The 19,576-nt window shown below is 36.7% G+C and overlaps 1 protein-coding gene across 1 annotated transcript in view; it reads left to right on the top strand.

The window, feature by feature from the left end:
• The window catches only part of Morc1 (MORC family CW-type zinc finger 1), a 209,433-nt gene that overhangs the window by 175,899 nt on the left and 13,958 nt on the right, over window positions 1–19,576 (top strand). Inside the window, 3 exon segments of the mRNA XM_087215093.1 lie at window positions 5,994–6,063; window positions 8,329–8,395; window positions 12,480–12,629. Coding sequence (XP_087071219.1) covers window positions 5,994–6,063; window positions 8,329–8,395; window positions 12,480–12,629 — 287 coding nt within the window.

The raw sequence follows: 19,576 nt of genomic DNA, 5'->3' as shown, positions 1-19,576 counted from the left end.
ATATGTCTAGAGTAACAAGAAGAAGAAGAGGAAGAGGAAGAAGAGGAAGAAGAAGAGAAAGAGGAGGAAGAAGAGGAAGAGGAAGAAGAAAGGGAGGGGGGAGAACAAGACAAGGAGGAGGAGAGGGAGAGGTGGAGAGAAGAGCAAATGAGCAAAGGTATTGAAACAAAGATATATGTGGTGCTTCTAGGGAATTCTGAAGATATTATAGTAGAGGACGTTTGTTAAGAAATATTACAATTATATCCAAATAACTTAGAACCACATTGAGAGGAGCTTTTGAAAACCCAGGAGTTGGTGCTTGATATATTAAGTAAGCATAAACTTCAGGAAGTTTTAAAAAAGGAATATATACTCATGGAAATTTAGTTTAAAAGCTATCAGACTGTGATAATGGCTTCAGCTGGAAAAAGAAGAAACTAAAAACAAAACAAAAACCAAGTAGGATGACGCTACATGAAAATAGTAGTGTAAATCTGAAATTAACAGTCATTTCTCAGACAAAGAAGTAGAAACAGCAAATAAACATATGAAAAAATGTGCAGCATCACTGGTCATCAAAGAGATGCAAATGAAAGCAAATGAAAATGCTGAGATTCCATCTCACTCCAGAAAGAATGGCCACTATCAAGAAATCAGCCAATAATAAATGCTGGCTGGGTTGTAGGGAAAAAGGAACCCTGCTCCACTGTTGGTGGGAGTGCAGACTGGTGCAATCACTGTGGAAATCAGTATGGAGATACCTCAGAAAACTAGGATTAGAGGTCCCATTTGACCCAGCTATTCCCCTGCTGGGTATCTTCCCAAAAATATTAAAAGCATCATACCACAGCGATCTATGCACACCCATGTTTATAGTAGCACAGTTTATAATAGCTAAAGCTTGGAAACAGCATAAGTGCCCATCAACTGGTGACTGCATAAAAAAGATATGGGTTTTCCTTGCAAGCACAAGGACCCGAGTTCAATCCCCGGTACCAAAAAAAAAAAAATGATGTGGTTTTTTTTTTAATAAAATAGAATAATACTCAGCCATAAAGAATGAGAAATTAGAGACATTTATAGCTAAATAGATGCACATGGAGGCCATACTCTTAATTGAGATATATAGGACACACATGTAAATACCAAATAGTTTCTCTGGTGTAAATAAAGATCAAAATGTAAAATAGATAATGTGAAATAGCAAGAAAATGTCCAAAGGGAAAGGGCAATTAGGAGGGGTAGGGGAAAGAAGGGAAAGGAAAAAATATGAGAAAATGAGAAAATGGAAACAAAGTCTTTGTAAATAGGGAGGAGTGGAGGGGTTGAAGGGAGGAAAGAGGAAAGGGGAAAAAAATAAGAACCAAGATATACCATGTAAAGGTACAAATTCCTAATGATGAATGTCATCCTATTGTATACCTAAAATGTACCAATAAACTTATTGAATTAAAAAAAGAAAAAGTAGTAGTGTAAGGAGACAAGGAAAACAAGAAAATTGGAGGGGAAAATTGCACAGCATGGTTAGGAGTATGGAAGGCTGAATAAAGAAGCTAGTGTTGAGATAGAAACCTGGAAAAATTTTGTTATAGATAGGAAGAGGACAGGTGACCAGGGCAATCTGAGTAGCTGGACAAAAATAAGACTACGGATTTGAAGTTTCAGCAAAATATTTGAGTGTTAGAGTCATCCAGTTGGAAATAGCTGAAGCAAAGGAAGTTGGGGTTGATGATGCTGATGGAGTCATTGTTTGCATAAAGTGTGCTGGTTTAGTCCCATGAACTTTTAAAAGATTAATTGAAGGATTGAGAGTAGACAGAAAAAGAATAAATTATCCAGAGAAAGTTGAAACCTAAAGGGCTACACAGATCAAGGGAAGGAAGAATTCCAAGAGACATCCTCGTGCTCCCCTAACTCAGTAAAGGGCCCACCATTCAGTTCCTCAGGCCCAAAACTGGGGTTCATCCAGAATTTCTCTTCTCCTTCCATAACCTGCACTCAATCCACCTCCAGTCTTCTGAATCAACCTCTACTCATAAGACCTATCTTAACATCTGTATACCTCACCAACATCTATTACCAGGGCAATGACAGCAGTTTCTGTTGTTCTCCATGATCTAAAAATTGTAGTTTTTCATCTGCAATATTTGTAATATGATATTTTTCTCCTTCTCCAAGGCCTGCCATGACCCTCTCACCCTTAGAACAAATTTGGTATGCTTGCCTTTGCCTTCAAGACCCCAGATGACCTTACTTGATGTCTTTCGGGATCTCAACTTCACTACCTATCCCTTCTCTCAGTCTACTGTAGCTATGCCAGCTTTCCTTGGGTCCCAAAAGCTTGCAAAATATTAATAAGTAAAAAGACAAAAAAGCAATATAATTATCAAATAATGGAATTTCTTTGAAGAAAAATAGCACAAATGAGAGAGAATGTAATATAAGCCTAAGCCTTTTCCTTTGTTTTTCCTTACCCAGACTTCATTCACTACCTGAATCTTCCTCAGCATAACTTAATAACACAGGTCTTTTCATGACTTGCTTTTTCACTTTCTTTTTTTCACTGCATGGTCAGTTACTCTACTAGATATTGGGGACACAGCAGGGGAAAACAAAGCAGACAATACTTCTTACCTCTGTGCAGCTTCCATTCTCTTGAGGGGATCAGACAATAAACAAGATGAACAAGTAAAATATGTTGTGTGGCAGATAGTGGTAAGCACTAGGAGCAAAGTGAGCCAAGAAAATAGGGAGAGGAAGTACTGCATCTGTGTTGGGATGTGGTAAACGTGAGTTGGGATTGTAGGCAGAATGTTCAAGGATGGCCCCATGGAGCAGATATTTGCAGAAAGCCCAGAGAAAGTCAGGGGTGGGCAAGCCTAGAACATGCAATAAGCCGCAGGTCACCAGAGGAATGGGTTGGTATGTCAATGGAAATGTGTTTGGAGAGGAGTGGAAGGTGTGGGATGAGAACGGAGCAACTGGGTCAGATTATGCAGGAATTTCAGCTTCACTCTCATTTGTGTTCTTTTTCTTCACAGAATGTACTTTACCTGATATTATACTACACATTTATCTTCTTATTTAATATCTGTTCCCTTCACTAGAAGATAAGCTCCTTGAAGACAAGACTTGGCACTCTTCTCTACAACAGCTCCCACACTAGGAACTCAATTTTATCCAAAAAAAATTAATGAATGAAGAGCTGAGGCTTAAAATGCAGTGTTAACTGTGGAAATCTAAAAAGGGAACGGGTTGTTGAATTTGGCAGATAGGCATTTACTGATCTGGCAGCTTTTATGAGTCCATGTGCATAATAGTATGCACTTGGGTTGAGGGTAGGAGGGCAGAAAACGGAAGGAAAGGAAAACTGCTGAAGTGATATCATCCAGTTCCTAAGTTTCCTTAACAACAGTTAAATAGGTGTTATAGAGCTGCCTGTGATATGTTCTTTTATTCTTCTCTCTAACTTACTTATAATTTATCCTCTTAAATAGATACTTTACAAAATTGAGTATGTGGTATTATCCCTTGGAGAGCAGACAGATCTCTCACCCTGTTCATTGTTAACATAATTGTGACTAAAATGCCTTAAATCGCATGTCAAGACTTAATTTTACTCTCACTGTGTGGGAGGTATTATCTGTTTCCCTATTTAGGTAGAAATCTTAGGAAAGAGATACACCCAAACTGCAGAGCATAAACGATAGTTGAGCCTAAGTGACTGAAGAATATTTCTATGATGAAACAAATTAGTGTATATGAAAGAGTTTTGTACAATAAAAACATTTTTTTCAAAAGAACATTGTGTATCTTGTCTCACCTTGAAAATACCCACATGCTCAAAGCCATAACTACAGTTTAAGAGAAGGCAGAGTCTTATGAAACTGGATATTTACACAATGCTGTTTAAATAAAATACTGTAGCCAGTGAATTTATCCACATATGTTTTAAACATGTCTGTACTTTTAATCAAAAGAATAAGGAAGAAACAGGAAAGAAAAAGGCAAGATATTTCTCCTGCCAAAAAGATGATAAATCTTTGTACACTCGACATCTTTGAGATGAGGGATATACATCATCCTAATAAAAACAGCCCTAACAAGGCAAGACCTCAAGAGAGAGAGAACTCAACAGTAGAATACAAAAATAATTAATTTCATGCAGCTGCATTAATAACACTAACAATAGATGTTCTTTGCTGGGAGTAATGTCATTTTTGTTAAACTTGGATACTTATTTTTGTCCAATTTCATCATCAGAAAACCTTACTGAAGAAAAATTAACACATTGTGAATACAATTATCATGGTTATAACAAAGTGACTATTACTAAAGCCATTAAGTAGTTCTTCTCATACGCTTATCTGTGGTTACTTCTAAGTATGGTGGAAAAAAATAGTCTTTGCTCCTCATAAATTGGTCAAAAAATATTTAGTCCAACATAGGAGACACTTAATATCATGTGATTTTCTTTGTATATTTGTACATCAGAAAAAAACTTTAAATTTTATGTTACAACAGAAATAAAGGCATACATTTTAAAGTCACTTTCAATATTTTTTACAAAATGAACCTTTAAAAATATGGGTTTTATTGCTTCCTGGAGCAAGACACTTATAGTATAACTATAAAACTTTTTGAAAGGGACAACAGTAGCTTTAAAGAAGTTTTATTTATTGTCTCCTATCTGTAAGGCTTTTCTTGCTTTCTGCTTGGGTTAAATAAAAATGGCAGTGATGGGCAGCTTGCTACAAAATTATTTAATTGCTAAGCTACATGTGTGCCCACTTAATCTGGTTTCTGACAGAGCAGTTTCCAGATTGTTATGTTCAAATATGGCTTTGTTTTCTGGAAGGGGAAGAATAGGTAGGCTGACCTCTCTCCATATCATTCTTGGTTAGCAGGTTTGTTGGAAAAGCAAGGGATGCGTATTTACTGAGCAGGCTTCAAAATAACTGACACCTCCGCTGTGCATAGTGAGTACCAGAGGTGGGGCACTTAGTTGGGTCTCAGTGGTCTTCAGATGCAGATGCAGGCAGGAGCATTTGCCTTATGCCTGTTTTCTCTGCCTTCTCAAAGATTTCCAGAATACATCAAGAAAACATTCTGGTTCTCTTTCCCTGAATTGCACATGCATAGTTCATACGTTCATATCCTCATAGCCTCTCCCCCACCATCTAAAGAACTATACTTCAGGTACACATAGTAGTGTAATCCTAGCAATTGAGAGTCTGAGGCAGAGGGATCACTGCCAGTTTGAGGCCACCATGGGCTACAGAATGAGTTCAAAGCCAACCTGGACTGCAAAGTGAGATGCTATCTTAAAAAAAAAGCAAAAAACCAGACCTGTATTAAAAGATAATAAAGTTTTTTTAAGTGAGCCTTATAAAATGGAGCTTGTAGGATTTTCACATGACTATGAGTGACATACCCAACCCCCCACTATCCTTATTATCCCCACTTTCATCTCCACTCTTCACATGACACTAGTACACCATCACTCCAGGTACCAGCAACCTTCCAGAGCCTGTCTCTAACGTGAATGCTGAGAAGCCCCTTTTAGGTATCATCCCTAAAATCCCATCAGAGGATGGGCTGACCCATGTTCCAATACCTTATGGCCCTATATGCTTTCCCATCATGTGTCTTGGCCCTAGGTGCTCCTGGTGAATCAACACTTGGCTCTTGTTGGAGTCTTTGTTACATCTATGCAACTTGTCAATTTAAAAAATATCTGTACAGGTATTGGTAGAAGACATGTGATGATGCTTTTAAAGAAATGATAGTGGTAAGCAGGACACTGATAACACAGTCATCCTTGAGGTGCAAGGCAATATTGCTTTCTACAATATGTCCCATTCTCCTCCTTCAAAACATGCTAATAACTACTACTGGCAGCATCGCAGTCTCTTCTCTGGGTCGTTGGCACTGCTCGTCAGGGTCTTCTCTCAGCCTTGTAATATGTTCTGTGTTTTTGTATAGTATTAAGTAAAGAGATTGTTTTTCAGGTTTTGGATAAAAATGATGCTGATGTTTCATTAAAGAAAGAGAAAAAGGAAGTTCCTCTCATAAACAAAGGTAAGAAAAATTCAGTTTACATAGATTTAGATTTAGCTGTACTGTTTTGACCATTTTCAATGTGTCTTGTGTGACACCCTGAAAAATAAATCAGAAGCTTGTCAGTAATTTGGATCTTTAAAAAATTAAATTTACTGTTCCAGAACTGAGAGAAAGGATGCAGGGTGGATGAGCTGTCAATTCCATGTGTTTTGAGGAGGCAGAGAACATTTCCTGACTGAGAACAGTGTCCCTAAAATTTCCACACTGCTTGAAATTCCCACAGACCTATACCTCTCTTCTGATTAAATTCTACTTAGCATTTTGCCAAGGACTGATATAAGCTCTATAATTTTCAGAATCTGGTCTTCAGTTTTAAGAATCTGCTTTGAAAATTATGATATTACTCTATTTTCAGTCGTTTAGTGCTTTTCCTGTTTTGCATGATTCCTCTGCAGTCCCTAAGAGTGTTTCAACTACTAAATGTATTTATTAGTTCTTTCATGCCCATAGGATGTAATGTACTTCAGGCGGGACTTGAACTTATTAAAACATAAAGTTCCATCTTATAATATTCAAGCCAGAAAATAAAGAAATGGGAAACAAATTAGGCTCACAATATTTCAGTTTCTTAGTATTCATTCATCATTACTATAATTCTTTTATTATGTATTATATTCTTATTATTCCATTCTATCTTTTATTTAATATCATTAGGCTCAAGCTGTATGTGCATTATTTTCATTTTGATGTTTCAAAGCCCTTTCTAGCCTGATTAGTGAGTCTCAGCTTATCTAACTTTACCCTTCCCAGTCCTTTCTTGTATCCATCTATGCCATTATTTTGTGTTCTCTTTTGGTAGTAAGCTTGTCCTTCGCGCATACTTTGTTGCTTAGGTAACCTAATCAGCTATTAATTCACAATCTTTGTGTTTGAACCCATTAGTTAGGTTTCTAAGAAATCATGCTTTTTCTTTTCATCTTAATTAAGCCAATTTGCAGTGCCATAATCAGAATTTCCTTTTAAAACAATTTCTTAATTTTAAATCCAATCGCTTAATTTTAAAGCTAATCTTTTATAAATGTTTCAAACTGTTACTGTACCTTCAACTATGGTCCTGTTGGATTTCCAAATTGTAATGGAAAAATTGCTAATATAATTTTGATTTTAAAATTAATATTTAATTTTAAATACTCATTTTGGGCTTGGCAGGAACAAAGTGAAATATTTTCAAGTGATTGTAATTATAAATTAGTTGCCTGTTGAGTTAAAAAAATTATTTTTGATTCAAGTCAGTGAGTAAAGCCAATGATGCCTACATGTGCTTGAAAATCTCTTTGATGTTTTCCTAAAGGAGCTTGGCAGATCCTCAACCATTCACCCACCATCTAAAACATTTTTGTTGCTATACTCTTCTACTTGGCCTTCAATATCCCTAAACTTGTTGACAGAGGTTTACTTAATGGAACAAGCTATCTGGGCAAGTGTAATGAAGAATCATAGATGAAAGAAAGACATTGACTCATTGATTATACTGTCCCTAAGACATTCTTAACCAATTGAAGAGTATTTTAAAATTTCTACTTACTGTGAGCCAGCAATAAATTTTCTGAAGAGAGACTGGATGACCTGAGGTCTCTTCCTACTTTAAACTTCAACTCTTGGACACACATTTTTCATCGTGATATGTCAGAATGTCTTTGAACCTGAACTCAAAGTGGGAGAGAATGAGATATTAGAGTGAAGAGAGGTGATTGTCTCAGCAGAAGATGGGGAGAGTAGAAGTCTCAATAGTCCTGCTCAGTCATCCATATACTCATAAAGCACCAATTAAAAAATCACTCCTCTGGGGCCAGGGATTTGTCTCAGTGGTCCCACGCCTGCCTGGCAAGTGCAAGGTCCTGAGTTTAATCCCCAGTTACACCCCTCCCAAATAAATAAAATAAAATTACTCTTCTAAAACAAGTTACAATAAGTACATAATGTGTGCATGTATAAAAATACCACAGTGAAGCCCATTAATTTGTACAATTAACATCTGTTAATAATAAATTTTAAAATAAACCAAGGTATATATAGATAGGGTCTTGAAATATTGTACACACTTCATTAAAATTTATTATAAATTAAAAATATAAACAAGAATGTAAGTTGCCTTAAAATTGGTACAGTTTACAAGTGGATATTTGAATACAAATCCAAATTATGTAACTATTTCTTTTGGCTCAGTTTATTGTGTACTCATTAAGATTTCATTATCTTCATTTTGTCTGTATTCTTTTGAAGAAAAACAAAAGCTGTACAATGATACTCCAGCAACAAAAAGAAGCTCTTCTTTACCTAACCTCAAAAGGTACGTGTGCTATAATTATACAAATTCCAAGTGAGTGCAATTATACTGTTGAAAAGTAATTACCAATGTTTAAATACAAGAAGAGAGAAAATAATAGTGATAAAGGCAATTAAGAATGGATCAAAATTTTCAACAGAGACAAAAATAGAAATTCACCTTTTTTCCCCTATCATTTTGATTTCTTTTGTGAAAATGTGGAAATAATGAAATGGAGCAGGCTTAACTTCCTACCCACAGTAAGTAGCCAATTCAAATTATTATAGTGTAACCCTAACATCTGTTCCTGCCATAACATGTCAGTTATGACTGTGAAAACATAAACTTATTTTTTTCTGTGTGGTTTATTAACTTACTGTGAAACACACATGAAATTACTATGAACATTGCATTCTAGAATGTACTTGACATGAAAATTCTATCAACTGTAAAATAAACTGGATATTTTAGATTCCCAGTAGAATTTTTAAAAAATAATTTCAAGGAAACAAAGTCTAGGGGCTGGGGATTTGGCTCAGTGGTTCTGGCATGTGCCTCGCAAGTACAAGGACCTGAGTTCAATCCCCGGTACCAAAAATAAAAAAGGAAACAAAGTCTTATCCTCCACTATAAATGTAACTAAGCTGAATTCCAGGCAGTTGGACTCAATTTCTCTGAATCCAAATTCTGTCCTCTTAGCATAGCAGTACACTGAATTATGGGCATCTGAAATGAACAGACATTTCTCAGACAAAGAAGTAAAAGCAGCAAATAAATATATGACAAAAGGTTCAACATCACTGGTCATTTGAGAGATGCCGATGAAAACAACAGTGAGATTCCACCTCACCCCAGAAAGAGTGGCTGCTATCAAGAAATCGACAAATAACAAATGCTGGAGGGGGTGTGGGGAGAAAGGAACCCTTCTCCATTGTTGGTGGATGTGCCGACTGGTGCAACCACTGTGGAAATCAGTATGGAGATACCTCAGAGAACTAGGGCTAGAGGTCCCATTTGACCCAGCTATTCCCCTGCCGGGTATCTTTCCCAAAGAATTAAAAGAATCATACCACAGTGATATATGTATACCCATGTTTATAGCGGCACAGTTTGTAATAGCTAAAGCTTGGAAACAGCCCAAGTGCCCATCAACTGGAAACTGGATAAAGAAGATGTGGTGCTTTTTTTATAAAATGGAGTACTAGTCAGCCATAAAGAACAAGAAATTAGAGACATTTATACCTAAATGGATGCATATTGAGGCCATACTCTTAAGTGAAATAAATAGGACACATGTGTAAATACCAAATAGTTTCTCTAGTGTGAGAAACTGAAAGTGTAAATAAGGATTAAAATGATTAAAATGAATAATTGATAATTTGAAATATTAAAAGGTCCAAAGGTGTAGGGTTGTGGGAGGGGAAGGGGAAAGGAAAGAAGGGGAAGGAAAAATTATGAGAAAAGAAATAATGGAAACGAAATCTATGTAAATAGAGAAAGGTGGAGGGGGTGAAGGGCACACAGGTAATGGGGAAAAAAATAAGAACTAAGATACATCCTGTAGAGGTACAAGCATCCAATGAAATGTAAACATATTGTATCCCTAAAATGCACCAAAACATAATTTAAAAAAAAGAACAAGGAAACAGGCACTTTCACTTTCCTGCCCTTGTTGAAAGTTACTTATTTCAGCATGAAACTCAGCTTTGCCCCTGTACTCAAAAGCCTTCCAGAACCCCATTCTTAAAGTCAAGTCCAGACTGTTTATCCTGGCACAAATCGCCTTCCATCCTGCCCTGCCCTTTAGTCCCCACTTCACTTCCCAGAAATTCTAAATTTCTTAGTTTTATTTTGTCACATCCTTCCATGTCTTTATCTACACTTTCTTTACTTGAACACCCTCCAGTACCAGTTCCCATTGCTCTCTTGCCATTCCAGTTCCAGTTCAAGTGTCTTCTGGGCCTCCCTCCTGCTCATAGGCAAACTCAGGCACTCTCAGTGCCTCCTGGAAGTGGTCAGGTTGTATCATAATTCGTTCAACTTTCATCCTTACATGTTAAGCACCAGCTACGTTCTGACATACAGTGGTGAGCAGTGACTCACAGTCAGATGGAATTTTCAGCTATCTTTGCATTGCATATCAGCTCTTAAAGACAGGGCTCATACCTCATCTTCTTTGTTATTTTGAACTTCCTCAAAGTCTACCCTGTTGGCTCCATCTAAAATAGCTTACCCATGGGTGGCAAGTTATACTCTTACTAGGCAGTCATCCTGGTTTATATTTTTCAGAGTGCTCATTAGTGTTCTAAAACATGTAATTTACTCATCTGCTTATTTTACCATGTTTTTCTAGTTTGATTGGTCTTTATTTTCCACTAAAATCTCACTCCAAGAGAACATGGTCTGTTTTGTTCACCTTTGTGCCCTCATATTTAGTATGGCACTTGACTTACAGTTGACATTCAACATTTATTGATTGAAAAAATGATATAATTTCCCCTGATAGGGCTGTCCTTAGGCCTTCTCATGAACAATGCAGGAAGTCTAGAATCACTTGTTAAAACTTAAATTAAATTTTAAGATCTATCCAGATACTAACACAGAACTACAGAACTCTGTGTGTGTGTGTGTGTGTGTGTGAGTGTGAATTAATTCAGGTCTTCATAAAATTTTGTTTTTTTAATCTTATAAATATGAGTGTTAGAATTACAGTCCAAGTAAGATAATAGAGGAAGTTTATCAAATGCATTAATAATGCTAGTGATGATAGAGATTACCATAGTAAGTATTAGGTACTATTTGCAAGCACTAATACTGAACCCTGGACTGTATTGTTTGTACATCTTATTTAATCCTCACCATAGCTGTTAGAGGTGGTCCCTATTATTATTTGACAGAAGAAGAAACAGAGATTCAGAGAGGAATTCCCTGTGCTCTTGTGTAGTGCATTTTACTATCCACTTCCAACACCAGTGTGAATTTCCAGCATCCTCAAAATAATAAAACAACAACAAAAGAACTCCTTAATTTTAGCATATGGAAGGTTATGGTTAATGAACCTTTAGACATTGTATAAGTATTCTTTAACAGACAATTAAGCATTAGCTTATATAATGTTCTTAATTTTAAAATCAGCTAAAGTTTGACAGTATAATTAATACCAAAGAACTACAGACAGTAGAAGCACATCCCATCAGATATAAACTATAATCCAATTTCAAAATCTCCTGCTAGTATAAATGCAAAAAACTCTCTAAAGCTGTGACTTGAATTTATGGTTGTGAGCATGAATGATTGCAAAACCTTTCTTCCTTGATAAAACCCTGCATGATGTACTCTCTCCCCACCTACTCATCTTCCCCTCCCATATTTTACCATCCTTACCCTCTTGTATTTTCTATTCCTGCCATACTGAAGACTTAGGTCTCAGGACATACTAAACTACTTATCCATACTCACTGTGCCTTATTTTTCATTTGGCGGCTAGGCATCCTTTTAAAACTTGTATCGGATGCACGCAACCCTCTCCTGGTAGTTCTCATGTGCTTAAAAGAAGCTCAGTTCACTCCCCAAGGCCCCCATGCACCTGTCTCTCACCTCCCCTCTTTCCCTCTGGGTCCTGTTACTCCATGCTTCCAGCTTTTGACTTTCTCATCGTACTTGAGCAGCCATTGAGTTTTCTACTCCAAGGTCATGACACTTCACCTAGAACATTTTTCCTCTAGACCATCACTAAGTATTTTTTTAACCATCTTTGTTAATTTTGTGTTTTAATTTTGCATATTTATCCCATTCTAAAATAGAATTTAAGTCTATTTCACAAAGAAAAGACAAGTGCTATATTGCTGCTGTTGTCAGGAATAAATTATCACCAATTCTCTTTAATTGTGACTACCCCAAAAGCCTTGAAGCAGTATATGACAGAAATAAATGGTCATTATTCTAATTAAGAATATTTTTGTAAAACTACATATGTGACAATTTTTCTCATTAAATTTATATTCTTAGTTTTATTGATTGTGTATTAATATTTCATTATGTTACATGTTATTATTTCTGAAATTATTAGTATTTAATGGGGTTCCTACTTTGAAATTATTAACCTCAGATTGCCCAGTGTGCCTACAGAAGGTCTAAGGTCTGGACACGAAACCAGAGTCTCTGTGAGTGGCAGTAGTAAAATTGCTTCTTTGCCGACTCTGTCTTCTCAAAGCACATCTGTCAAGGAAACAGTGAGAAAACTGCTATCTAATTTAAGGTAAAGTCAATTACTAAAAATTTTCCACATTCTTTATAAGCAGTGACAATTCCTTTTTTTCTATTTTTCCTTACTGAGATGAGAGGTAATGATACTGAAAAAATTCAATGGCTTGACTCTATGACTTGTCTCCTAACTACACTGAATTAGACATCTATGCAACAGGATAACTGTCCCTTGAAACAGAATTGCAGTCACTAACTGCCTGCAGTTATGGACACAGCATTATGTGACTGTTAATGCTCCCTTAACTGTAATACAAATTTCTTACTGAATTTTCTTGTGACCTTTTTTAACCCCCTCACAGAACCCTCATGACACTTATATGGGTTTTTAAAAGTCTATTTTGGTAATTTTAGATACTGAACTTACTTAGTTCCAGGGAAACTGAGTTTTATTTATTCATTTATTTTTGGCCAATGCAGGATGTCAACATTTGTGTACATGATTGTTTGAGGAATTTAGATGGCTGGATCTCAGTTCTCAAAGGACAGAGACAGGGATGGAGTAAAGCCTAGGATTCAGGATGATGACAGTCTTTACAGTCAAGTGGCATCTGTAAACAGAACAGACCTCTAAACTAGGTGTCATATGGGAGGGCAGGAGTATGAGCACGAGCATTACTAAATTAGCAAACCTCCTTAGTTTTGTGGGTTCGCAGGCTGTGAGGGGCCTCTTTGGAGTAACCAGCTCTGGGGCAAGGACACACAGCACACCTTTGGCTGGAATAGTATTTTCTTAGGACAGTTACCTTGCTTTTTCATATCAGTGACCAACAGAATCCTGAATGTGAGAGTTCTCAAAGGAACAGAACTTGTGTTCTCTTTTTGTTGCTGTGACAGAATACCTGAGAAAAATCAACTTAATAAAGAAAGGGTTTTTTGGCTCACAGTTTCAGAGGTTTCACTCCATGGTCATCTGACTCCATTGCTACAGGTCTGAGGTGAAGCAGAACATCAGGCAGTGGAAGAGTGCAGCAGAGGAAGCTGCTGGCCTCACAGCAGGCAGGAAGCAGAGCAGGAGGGAGGGAGGACCAGGGACAAAACATATCCTGCAAAGGCGTCTCTCCAGTGACTCAGTTCCTCCATGGAGGCCCCACCTCCCAAGAGTGCCATCACCTGGCAGCCAGACATTTACCATATGACCTTTGGGGACATTCCAGATCCAAACCATAATGAAGAGGTAGAAAAAAAGAGAAATACAGAAGTAGGATACATATATAAGGAGCAACAACCTCTGTTCTGTGGTCCTGTTGTGAAGGAAGATTGTTAACCACTATAGACCAAAGTCAGTTCTGCAGCTGTCCAGGCTCCAGGGCTATACTTACATGGGTCTGAAAACCCCACCTGCTGTCCTTTAGGATTCATATCTAATACCAAGCCTTCCCAAGGAGCAAGGAAACACTCTTGTTTATCTTTAGTAAGACAAGTTTTTCATGGGACAGTGAATTCAGTATGCTCCCTAACTGATCAACAAGGTCTGACCAACAAAAGGGTCTGAGTTGGTAGCTTGCACTAGCCTGGAAAGGAGACAGAGGTAGGACCTCAGCTTTGTGCAGATGTTACGAGATTGTAGAAGGCCCTGTGTCCAGTGATCTGGACTGATGTCATACTGCTGTTTCCTTCAGTTGAATCTTTAAAGAATGGGGTTCTCCAATGAGTTCTTACTCTCTGTCAGTATTTTTCCAGAATTAATATTTAAGGTCCTTATCTTTGCAGTTGTGTAATCATAAATTCAAGTCCTGGTTGGTTGTTTACTGGTTCTAAGATTTAGACCTTTCAGTTGGTCCCTAAGGCTTGGTGAATGCAGTAAATCGTATTTTTGTTTGTGTGTGTGAGTCTGTATGTGTGTGAATGCATTCATGTCTGTGTATATATGAATAAATATATGAACATCATTAAGAATTTTGCATAAAACCATATATTCAGTGATTAAGCCATTGCTACAAGTAAACCAGGCTTTCTTGATCATAGTAATAGCTATGATTTTTGAGTTTTTGTTATGTTTTCAGCATTTATGTATGTACTTTTATGAAATAATTTCTTAGTTCTGCAAATTTATGAGCATGGTGGGTTTTTTTGTTTTTTTGGGGGGGTACCAGGGATCAAACTTGGGTCCTTGCACTTGTGAGGCAGGCAGCGGAACCACTGAGCTAAATCCCCCGCCCTGAGCATGGTATTTTAAAATTTTCTTCAATGGATGAGGAAAATGAAGCATAAAGAAACGAAGTAGCACATTGAAAGTCACATAGACAATTACACATCTACTAAGAACTGGGCTGGGGTTTAAGCCCAACGTCCTCAATTTAGAACCTCTTGCTCTTAAGTGTAGACAGCTATCTTTCCTTACTTCCCATACCATGAGACCTGGAGAGACCTGTAGAAGTGTGTGCACTGTATCAGAATTTGTATCCATAGTTACTTAACTTTCTTTTCCAGTTGAATAAATTTTCTTTTGCAATTCAGTAGTTTCCTTTTTTCCATATGACTAATTTTTATTCTTCATAAGTGTAACACTTCTATTAATTTTAATGAATTACATGTGACCAAAAAGGAGATTCTTTATTTGAGTGTGCCTTGGCTTCTGACATTAGGAATTGGTAGAATTGATTGAATTCCCCAGAAAACATTTCTATAATGAACAGGTAGACTTGTTAGTGCTTAGAATCATCATACTCTTATCAATTGAATACTCTGAAAGTCAAATGTATTAATATATAAACTCTATTCTGTACTAGCTTAAATTTTCTGTGGTGATTGTTTTGCTAAAAAACATTTCATGGAAAAAAAGTGAAGAACACAAGGCTTTAACTACACAAAATGATCTCATTTTACCAATAATTTCTTTTATCTTTAGCAACATGTAGTATTTATTCTTCACATTTCACCAGCGAAAACTGATTTCTTGTTTTCTTTGTTAGGTATTTGTTTTGTTCTGTTTGTTCATTCATATCCTGTACTATTTTATATCTGGTTAACGTGTTACTCCTCAAGTTAGCTAGAGTTCAGATACCTCAAGGCATAAAGATTGTGGCTGGCTGCGTTAAACACAAAGGGCACAATGTTCTGTGCACCGGACGTTGTTCACCATAAATGCTTGTCACACAATAGAGCTGTGAGAGATTTTTTTAACATGTTGGTTATTCTGTCTACATGGTTTTCTTTGGAGCTAACATTATCCTTTTCTCTTCCCACCCTGCTAGGATGGGGTCGCTCTATCTCTGTTTAATTATCTTTAACTGAATACATGAAAAAATAGTTTTATTGTCTATTTTATTACCCTGTTATGCTCAGTTTAGCATTTTCCTGTCTTATGTTTTGCTTTATGTATATTAGTTTAATTCTCAGAATAACTTTTATGAAACACATTGATTTTTTCATACTATAACCAACATATACTAGTATATATTCAAAGAATATTTTCATTAAATTGCACACGAAAATGCAAAAAGCATGAATAGTATTGTTGCACGATGAAATACTTTTAAATAATAGGTTGGGACTTAGTTTAATTATGTTAGAGAGAAGTGAAATAAATTTATCCAGACTATTAAATTTTAACAGATACATAGACCTAAACATTGGAGTAGTATCAAATTTCAGATCACCTTCTTCTATAATAATAATCTCATTAATACATTTTTTGTAGTTACTCTCCTAAATACTTTGTGCATGTTAATTGACTTACACCATATAGTGATCCTATAACTAGATACTTCTATTATTCTTATTTTACAGGTGAGAAAAGTGAGTTACATAGAGGTTAATAATTTCCCCAGTATTATATAACTTTTCAGCGGTATATCTTGGATTCAAATCCTGGACTGTCTGTCCCTGCAGTCCTTTCTCTTAAATGCTAATGCCTTGTTTGGTTTATTATTATATTTGTGAACTTCATAGTAAAGCAGACTTTATGCTTTTCATCTGTATAAAAGAACAAACATGCTCTTTTTTATCTTAAATTTTAAAAATACCAAAATAATTTTATTTTTTTAAAAAATCACTTTTTAAGGTTGATTCCAGTTGCTAAAGTTAAAAAAAAAGCCACAAAAAATAAATACTGTACCAACTGTGTCCATCAAAACCATTACTGGATTCTTGTTTTTAGAAAGTGAAGCCATGCCATTTCCATCTCTTCCTAGCCTTTCACTGACTGGGTTGAAGAAGAGAGTTTTGGTCAACCACAGGTAGAAGACTTGCTCATTTCCTTAGCCAAGACTAAGCTAATGAACTACATTATTGGTTTAAACGAATAGCTAGATTTAGCTGCCTCTTAGTAGCCCTTCGCATGCCATCCATGTCTAGAACACGTGAAGTCCTATGACTCCAAGTCAGAGACTTTGCCTAGTGTTTTCTCTAAAAGAACACTCTTAATTTGAAAGGAATATGACATTTGAATGAAAAGGAAAAGACCCTTTGCTAGAACTTCTTAAAACGTAGCCATTATTTATAGAGACAGTGCTGATTTCATATAGAGCTGCTTACTTCATGGCGATCAGAAAGCCGAGAGAAAGAGAAAGAAGCCAGGGAAAATAATATGCCCTCAAGGATACACTTCAGTGACCTGCTTCCTCTAGCTATGCCTTCCCTCCTAAAGTTTCATTATCTCCCAATGTCCCATGAAGTTATGAGCCCACCGATGTATTAACCTATTGATAAGATCAGAATGCTAATCATCTGATCACTTCTCAGAGCCCTGCCTGTGAACACTGGTGCACTGGGGACCAAGCCAGAGGAAATTCCAGATCCAAACCATAACAAACCCTGTAAAGTTTCTAATTCAAATTTGCAGATATGGGTATGGATTCTACAGAAATTTAACCGACATGGACATCATAGCCAAGGTCCTAGAAAAAAGTAATAACTCTGGAAGAGATCTTTAGGGTGTTTATGTCTCGAGAGACAACATTAAAAATATAAATTCCTGATTTTATTATCAAATCCAGGTGTAAAATTGTAAATAAATGCTTCAGAGGAAAGTCTGTTCATAGGTGAAATGTTTAGACTTGGATCAGGGGCCCCAAGAATACACAGCATTGATTTGATTCTAGAGACGATAGTGAGTAAACACTGGTTTATTCCTAAAGTTTATTTCACCCAGTTCACGTCCTTGAAGGACCCTGCGTGGATTATGGGATTATTACATCTGCTCAAAAGAAAACAAAGTGGGATGTAGGAGAAAGGTTTAAAAAGACGCACCCTCCAGTATGAAGGAACTTTTGGAGTTCTTAAATATCTGCAACCAGATCCTATATAAGTGATTTTTGGTATCTTACAGTTGTTTTTAACAGAATCTAATTTTTTTCTAAACTAATTTGGCAGGAAAAAGTGTGTGTGTGTGTGTGTGTGTGTGTGTGTGTACGCTTGTGTGTGTAGACTGCAAGTGGCTAATTTGTTTTTTTCTGGTCAGTCTTCTGGACAGAATCCCTGAGGGAGAAGCTAGTTAGCAGCAACTCTATTTAGAACTCTATTTAGAAGAGTGTAAAAGGCCAAATACTAGGGCGTCCTGGAGGGAGACAAAGAAGGATGGGACAGGGACCCACCTGGGTCTGACTGGAGAGGTGCCCTTAGCAGTCAGGAACCAGAGAGGTTCAAAACAGGAATCACTCTACAATCATAGGATTTTCATAAAAATTACATGAAATTATGAATACAGAACAGATAGCAGTTGTTGACATATTTCTAGAACTTTATAAGGGGTAGTTAGATCTAACCCAGGGGGCATAGGTATTTTACTATACGAAATAATTCCCTGAAGCATAGTGCAGGTGGCCTGCACTACTTCCTTCACATTCCCTATCACCGCCCTTGTCTAACTCCTGCTTTCCTTTACATGAAACAGTGTTTAATTTTAAAATAGTTTCTATGTATCTATCCATCTATCACCTATCCATTTATAGAAATATAAACCAAATCATAGATGATATCTAGTGTAGATTTTGAAGTACAGATGACTAATTGAGAATAATCCAAAACTAATCCAGAATTTTTTTCTTTCCCCTCCCTGGCCCATCACCTTCTCGCCAACTAATGTCAGCTCTATATATTTATCTAAGAGTACAGTCTTAAGCAGTTGCTGGTTTGCTTTTAATCTAAGCACAAAAGAATGTACAGTCACTGCAGTAAGGACAAACATTCAGAAATTTAACTCTGAAACCAACATTCAGAAGTTTAACTCAAAACCAGAGAGGTTGGTTCTGGGAGAAGCAGGGGGTGATTTGTTCAGAAGACTCTTTGCCTCTTCTGACATACCAGCCTGATCAGAAGATTGCCCACAGTTCCCTTTCCCAGGGACTCAAGTTGTAGCTTCCTTTCAGTGTCATTGGGTTTCTTCTCATCTCAGATACCTTGAAGTCCATTTTCAGTCCATTCCCACCCCATTTGTCTTCCTACCAGCCAGGCAAATAATTGATGCTTGGGCAATGCTGAAACCTAATAAAATGTGTCATCTATGTGGTTAATCCTAGAAAAACTTCACAACATAATAGTGAGTTCTACTACCTTTTGTCAGAGACATGGCTACCATTGTTTGGAAATAGCAGGATCCGTATATGATTTCTAAGACTAGTACTGAAAGCCCTAAAAAGTATAATTGCTCTGGAAAATTAAACTTTTTGACTTTCTTGGGAAAAAGGGTCAGCAGTCCTGTAGCCAGCCTATTCTCTTCCACAATGCTGAGTTCTCTGCAGAAAAGAACACTCGAGTATGTGCAGGGCTTCCCTGGACTGGCAGATCATGGACTGTTAGACATTAAGAAACCTTTGTTACCATTTTCTTTTTCCATTCCTCTCTCCTTTTTTAGTATATGTGCTGCTGAAGCAAGCACTCTTCTTTCCTTTTTATTTCTTTTCCTTTCTTTCAATAAACTTTTTCTCTTGAAATAAATGTAGATTGGTGTATCTTTGAGAAATAATGCAGAAATAAACTGTACCCTTTGCTCAGTTTCTT

The sequence above is a fragment of the Heterocephalus glaber genome, unplaced genomic scaffold, assembly GCF_053883595.1.
Source record: "Heterocephalus glaber isolate CG9 unplaced genomic scaffold, H.glaber_assembly_v1.0 deba00000122, whole genome shotgun sequence".
Lineage (NCBI taxonomy): Eukaryota > Metazoa > Chordata > Mammalia > Rodentia > Bathyergidae > Heterocephalus > Heterocephalus glaber.
This window is presented reverse-complemented; position numbering and strand designations above follow the sequence as displayed.